At 51.6% G+C, this 7080-nt stretch overlaps 1 protein-coding gene across 1 annotated transcript; it reads right to left on the bottom strand.

Annotated features, from left to right (window-relative positions):
• Nucleotides 1–287: 287 nt before the first annotated feature.
• On the bottom strand, nt 288–4328 carry LOC123080180 (BTB/POZ and TAZ domain-containing protein 2). The gene is made up of 5 exons (XM_044503077.1): nt 4113–4328; nt 3777–3928; nt 1953–2268; nt 1042–1349; nt 288–943 (listed from the first exon to the last, which is right to left on the bottom strand). The coding sequence occupies exons 1-5, from the start codon at nt 4224–4226 to the stop codon at nt 772–774; spliced, it is 1062 nt and encodes a 353-aa protein (XP_044359012.1). The 5' UTR covers nt 4227–4328; the 3' UTR covers nt 288–771.
• Nucleotides 4329–7080: the final 2752 nt, after the last annotated feature.

Below are 7080 nucleotides of genomic sequence, written 5' to 3'. Positions count from 1 at the left end.
GGATTCAGAGATTCCTCCTAGCAACACATCGCAACATCAAGAGCCGAGAATTTCATATCCGGCTCCAATATGATCTTGTTGAGCATAGCGGTATCTCCATAGCACTTCAAAATTGTGTTTTTATCGTGCTATTTAGTTCATTTGAGCCATTTCGTGTGTTTGAATTTGAATAATTCGGTTTGTAAACTTCAAATTTATAATATTCGTTAATTGTGTGAATGTTAATTATTATGTCAAATTTAATATGTTTGCAAATACTATGTAGTATGATTTGGCAAAAAAAAAAGGGAAGAAAAATATTGGGGGTCGATTAGAAACAACACTTCTTTATAAAGGAGCAAATATGCTCATCTAAAAGATACTCGGCCATATCCTCCTCTAAATTACAGGAGATCGGCTCTAACTGAGTAACATGTTATCTATCCTCGACCAGCAACTTTGATGCGCCCAGATTGAAGCAGAGGGACGATACCACATGCTTGGCAGTGAATTGCTGATCGACGAAGGACGTGGAGCTGGCCGAATCCAGCAGCATGTCATCTCGTGGCCTTGCAACCACGCCTGCAGGTGAAATGCACGCGGCGAGAGACACCGCCGGTGAGAGCTTGACGGGAGATGGACATCGCCGCGTCGATGCCGAAGAGCTGCATCAACTCCTCCATGACATGGAGATGGACGGTGGCAGAGGACGTGTGTTCACGCCCCCACCGCTCGCCGCACTTGAAGCACAACCCTAGAGAGGGGATCCTCAGTAATATACATTCCATTTGGTCAGGCTCGGCAGCACTGAGAGGGCGAGCTTCTCTTGCCGAGGGAAGACATGACGCTGACAGCCTTCACCTTCTTCACAAGAAGCCCCCACCTGCCGTCGCTTCCGTCACCGGCCTTCGCCGCCACCGAAGCCGACACCGCCTCCTTCTGCTGCTCCTTGAGCTTGAACTGCCTGCATGATCACACAAGATCCATGGCAACGTCAGACATGAGATGAGACAAATTGTTTGCGCTTGAGGCAGAGCCATGTGTTGGGGTAAATGAACTTACGTGCAGAGAGGGGTGTTGCAGTGGCCGTCGGGGACGCGGCAGAGCGCGGCGTGGAGGCGGAGCAGCTGCCACATTCGCTGGCACCGGGGGCAGCTGGCGCGGCTCTTGCACAGGGAGAAGTGGCGGATGAGCAGCTGCAGGCCCCGGCACGTCGCGTACGCCGGGCACGGCGACTTGGTCGGCGCCTGCCCCACGGGGCCGACCTCCGTGCAGCCCTCCGTGCAGATGTGCCGCAGGATGTCCATGGCGTCGCTCAGCTCCATGTACACCTTCTGCTCCGCGCGCTTCCGACGCCACTTTCGCCGGCGCTGCACACCAGAGAAAGTTTCCGTCAGGTCATCGTACTCGCTAGCACTTAAAAAATACCGGAGCAAATTGGTCTTGACATGATGAACCAATAAACGTGTTTGACATTTCTGCTAACTTATTAAAACGATCGGCACGAAAACGTTTGGCACGATCGTTTCGGAGATGTGAACATTCACCGGCCATTCCACTCGGCGTGCTCTGGGGTGGACGTGGACGCACCGACCGAAACGACCTGTGCAGCATGATGAGACTGATGAGACCTCTGCGCACCGGCCAAACCAGGCCCTCGCGTCATTTCCTAATGCGCACGGACGCGACATGCCGAGCACCTCCGGAACCCAAAGTTTGGAGGGCCGGGTCGGCATGCTCACCATGTTCCCCAGTGCACGTCGCACTGAGACATCAAGGTTGGCAGACCATCGATCTTTCTCTGCACTTTGGAATGCATCATCACGCCACCGGCCAAGGTGACACCTCAAGTGCCAACACACACGTCCCACAGCCCACATCACATCGATCGAATGATCGAATTCTACAGATGTTAATAAATTCTACAGATGCTAATATTTTGCAAGGACTTCAACGGGACGAGCGGTACGTACCATGTCGGCGTCGTGGAGTTGGCGGAGGACGTCGAGCTCCTGCCAGGGGTCGTTGTCGCGGAGGAAACGCCATGCCTCGGTGCGCTCGACGGCGCGGAACTCCTTGGCGAGCAGGCGCATGCAGCGGAGGTGCAGCTGCGGCGCGTCGCAGAGGTCGGCCAGCTGCAGCGCGTCCACCACGGTGCCCGGGGTGAGCCGCGACCCGATGGCCTCCTGGCACCACAGCTTCAGCCACGGCACCCGGTACGCGTGCGCCAGCACCAGCAGCTGCTCCGCGTACTTCTCCACGTCCTCCTCCACCTCGCCCTCGCCACGCCTGCACACCGTCCAGAATTCCCATCACCAAATTAGATACTCGTAATTGATTTCTTCGCATGTCCGTTCGCAATCACCGAAATACGTATACGCAAACAACTATAGGAGGAGTAGAACAGTTCGGTGCAAGATTGGACGGTGAGAGAGGCCGTTCCACGGCCACGAGAATTTGCTTCGTTTTCTCATTTCGCCGAAGGCGAGTAGTACCAAGTAGTGGTAGCGCTAGCAGCCAGCACGCAGGATGATGGTGTCTGCGACAGCGACGACACATGCGGGTGGCCATGGAGGAGCAGGGAGGGAGGTTCCAACTAGGCAGGCGCTACCCCTACAGCACCCACCAACCAGACCAAACGAAACAAGAAAGAAAACTGAAGTTTGATTTTTCTTTCTTTCTTGTCTCTGTGCCGTCGTACGTGCGGTTCCAGTCCGCTGCCGGAGCCGGCGGGAGAGATACGTTCCACGAGATTGAGCCGGCGGCAAAGTTTTCTGCCAAGTTGCCGGGGTTTTGTATGGCCCGGGAGATACGAAGTTTAAGGTTATGCGCGTGTCTGACTTTGGATGATGATGCGGTGGCGGTGTCGTCTCGTCTATCTTGCTCTTGTGGCGAGGCAAGTGCGAAATTGGCAAGTTGGCCGAGTTGGAGCCAGCTAGGCGCCGCGACAGACAGGGACAGAGATTCAGCTATTCGTGTGGAGGTTCACTGAATCTACGAGATTCCAGAGGCTAGCGGACGGACGGGTCGGTCGGAAGCAAGCAAGCAAATTGCCGCGGGATTGTGTGGCTCGCCCTGGGGCGGCGACCGGCGAGGCTCCGGTGTTCTGAGTCTCTGTGTGTCTGTGGCTGTGGCTGTGTTCTCCTCTACCCTGTGACGACCGACGAGGTACAGTTGCACATCGACATGATCCGAGGACTACAGAGGAAATGCTCTACCTCTGGGCAGCTCATCTCGGCAAAGGGTTGTTGAACGCTCGTACAACTGAAATTCAAAGTTATTGACGGGGAATTCGCCTTGGATTTGGTTGTTGGTTGGTTTCTCGATCGCACCGACGAACTTGGTATTTTAAGATGCCAGCAAAAACATACTACCAAATTAGAACAGCTAAAACGTCATGCTATTTGGTGTACTTCATTCAATTATCATAACATAATTTAGCTGGCAATTACCACCACCGAGATTATTGCAAACGAAGACATGAAAAGAAACCTCTTTTTTTTGGCAGCTAAACCATTATTTCAGAGCTGGCAACTCTGATCGCCCAGCTTGACAGACAGCGTGGGGCACAAACGCATGTGGCGTGTTTTCCCCCCTCCTCGTGTGTTAATATTAGCGCTTGCTTAGTCCTAATGATTTTTTCCTCGTGCTAATACTCAATGGCTACTACTATTACTGGGTCTGACCAGAGCATCGGACTCTGGCTTACCCAAGGTTGCAAGAAACGCATGTGCGAAAAATAATACTAGCAGCAATTCCAGCGGGGAAACAGCAGAGGGGCACAGCGCTCACGGTACCTGCTGCCGGCGTAGAGGAGGCGGACGAACGCCGCTGCGACGTCGCCGGTGACGCCGCGGATCCGGACGACGGCCCTGCCGCCCTTGCCGCTCTCCTTCACTCTTTGCAGCCGGCGCTCCAGGATCGTCTCCAGCACCGGCGACGCCGACGCCTGGTAGATGATGCCAACAAAGAAACAAGAATAAATATCCCCTTCAGAACTGAATTTTTCAGATGACTGAATAGAACACACACGATCAGCATCGGAATTCATGGACCGGGTCCTCCTAGGCCGCGTGCCGGCGGACAGGGTAATGCGGCAAGAAATCAAAGGAGCCGGAGAAAGGATGGCTTACAAGGACGGAGGAATGGGCGGCGATCTTGCGGCCGCCGCTGGAGGTGACGACGTCGACGTCGGCGGGGGCGGAGGCGCCGCCGCCGGCGGCTGCCCGTGCAGGTGCCTCCGGCATGCTGTGTTAAGGATAGCTAGGAGAGATTGCGGCGGAGAAGGAAGGAGGAAAAGCGCAGGACGGGGGAAATATCTGGGAAATGTCGCGGCGTGCGTGTGGTCTTGGTTTCGGAGGCTCGTCTCTGCGCCCGCTCGAACGCTTATATAGAAAGCCGGCGGGGAATGGGACCCCTGCAAAACGTGCGATTTTGTGATATTGGCCCCCGAGAGAAATTGTATTTTCAAGGATGTCATGGGCACGGTCGCTGATCTTTTGGAAGATCGGAAGAATCTTCCGTTTGCTTGTAGCATGTCGATCAGTTTGTGGACGAACAAGTAAACGTCAGGTGCAGTACTGGCGACAAGCACACTTTCGATTGCTTTTCTTTTAGTACGATGTTGATTATTTGCGGTTGAACCACTAAACGCCGGTTGTATAAATAGTAACGAATATGTTATTCTTAGATCAAAAAGCTCACAGTGCTGTTTTTATTTTCCGGCAAAGGTAGATTTTTTTTTGCGTAAAGGCAAAGGTAGATTTTATTGGTTTAGAATGAAGAATCAACATGATACAAACACACTGAACATAAATCCGGCCTATGCATAGTTAGGAGCACACAACAAACACCAACTCATTCGCAAAAAAAAAACATGTCAGCAAATAGCAGTCATATAAAACCAAAATTATGCGTAGGCGAGAAAAAAGAAAAAAAATCGGTCAAATCCATGATTGGCAAACTAGAACAATGAACGTATTGGCACCAATATACTCATGAAACCATATGGACAATAAGGTTCTTCAACGACAACGTCTTCGGGAAGGGAGCGACACTCAAGCGACTACATCATCGGATCCAAGCACCCATGGTCAGAATTTAGGTTTTCATCTTGAAGAACCAGTTCAGACATATTCGAGAAATGCATTCAACAAGGTAGCGACGTAAAAATCGCCATTGCCAAGTATAACCAAAATTTTGGTCACACCTAGGCTTTCTCCCTAGAGTTCGAGACCGAGTAGCACCACCATTGACTTTACTCATGTGTTATCGCCATAAATTCTTCGCGATCCCCGCAGCTAAATGCTATGTGCGATCGCAGCCGCTAGACAACCATCCCTCTGCGTCAAACCATCATCCATAGATTGCATCTCACCGCGAAGTCAACTATTGTATTTGGAGGAAGTAACCCTAACAAAGACCTTCCGGTGGCTAAAACCCCGCGCTAGTATAGCATGCAGCACCACAAAATGGCGTCGCTCGTGGCCAACCCCACCCAGGATGGCGATCCCGGTCCTACCCCAGTGTTGGAAATATGCCCTAGAGGCAATAATAAAATGGTTATTATTGTATTTCCTTGTTCATGATAATTGTCTGTTGTTCATGCTATAATTGTATTAACTAGAAACCATAATACATGTTTGAATACATAGACCACAACATGTCCCTAGTAAGCCTCTAGTTGACTAGCTCGTTGATCAATAGATGGTTATGGTTTCCTGACCATGGACATTGGATGTCATTGATAACGGGATCACATCATTAGGAGAATGATATGATGGACAAGACCCAATCCTAAGCATAGCACAAGATCGTGTAGTTCGTTTGCTAGAGCTTTTCTAATGTCAAGTATCATTTCCTTAGACCATGAGATTGTGCAACTCCCGGATACCGTAGGAATGCTTTGGGTGTACCAAACGTCACAACGTAACTGGGTGGCTATAAAGGTGCACTACAGGTATCTCCGAAAGTGTCTGTTGGGTTGGCACGAATCGAGACTGGGATTTGTCACTCCGTATGACGCAGAGGTATCTCTGGGCCCACTCGGTAATGCATCATCATAATGAGCTCAATGTGACTAAGGAGTTAGCCACGGGATCATGCGTTACGGTACGAGTAAAGTGACTTGCCGGTAACGAGATTGAACAAGGTATTGGGATACCGACGATCGAATCTCGGGCAAGTAACGCACTGATTTATATATGGGAGGTCCTATTTTGGCCACCGGAAAATGTTCGGGATTTTTCGGCATTGTACCGGGAAGGTTCTAGAAGGTTCCGAAGTGGGGCCCACCTGCATGGGGGGACCCACATGAACGTGGGTAGTGGGGGCAAGGCCCCACACCCCTGGTCAAGGCGCACCAAGATCCCACCTTAGAAGGAATAAGATCATATGCCGAAGGGATAAGATCAAGATCCCTAAAAAAGGGGGATAACAATCGATGGGGAAGGGAAATGATGGGATTTCTTTCCCCCACCTTTGCCAACGCCCCAATGGACTTGGAGGGCAAGAAACCAGCCCCCTCCACCCCTATATATAGTGGGGAGACGCATGGGAGCAGCAGCCCAAGCCCTGGCGCCTCCCTCCCTCCCGTGACACCTCTTCCTCCCCGCTTGCGCTTGGCGAAGCCCTGCCGGGATCCCGCTACTTCCACCACCACGCCGTCGTGCTGCTGGATCTCCATCAACTTCTCCTCCCCCCTTGCTGGATCAAGAAGAAGGAGACGTCCCCGCTCCGTACGTGTGTTGAACGCGGAGGTGCCATCCGTTCGGCGCTAGGATCATCGGTGATTTGGATCACGACGAGTATGACTCCATCAACCCCGTTCTCTTGAACGCTTCCGCGTGCGATCTACAAGGGTATGTAGATGCACTCCCCTCTATCTCGTTGCTAGATGACTCCATAGATTGATCTTGGTGATACGTAGAAAATTTTAAATTTCTGCTACGTTCCCCAACACCCAGATCTAGGCAGATGCGACTTTGGGCTGCACTCCCAGTCCATGGGTGCGGCAAGATGATCCTGTTGGGAATCGTAGCATAATTTTAAAATTTTCCTATGCTCACCAAGATCCATCTATGGAGTATACTAGTAACGAGG

Source organism: Triticum aestivum, chromosome 3D, assembly GCF_018294505.1.
Source record: "Triticum aestivum cultivar Chinese Spring chromosome 3D, IWGSC CS RefSeq v2.1, whole genome shotgun sequence".
NCBI lineage: Eukaryota > Viridiplantae > Streptophyta > Magnoliopsida > Poales > Poaceae > Triticum > Triticum aestivum.
The sequence above is the reverse complement of the archived record's forward strand: the minus strand, read 5'-3'. Positions and strand labels throughout refer to the sequence as shown.

Bases quoted from the DNA above. Each gene is read 5' to 3' on its own strand.
- LOC123080180 (XM_044503077.1), bottom strand. From the start codon at position 4,226: ATGCCGGAGGCACCTGCACGGGCAGCCGCCGGCGGCGGCGCCTCCGCC. The intron at 3,929-4,112 runs GTAAGCCATCCT...ATCATCTACCAG, and splicing joins CCGCCCATTCCTCCGTCCTT to GCGTCGGCGTCGCCGGTGCT. The intron at 944-1,041 runs GTAAGTTCATTT...GTGATCATGCAG, and splicing joins TGCAACACCCCTCTCTGCAC to GCAGTTCAAGCTCAAGGAGC.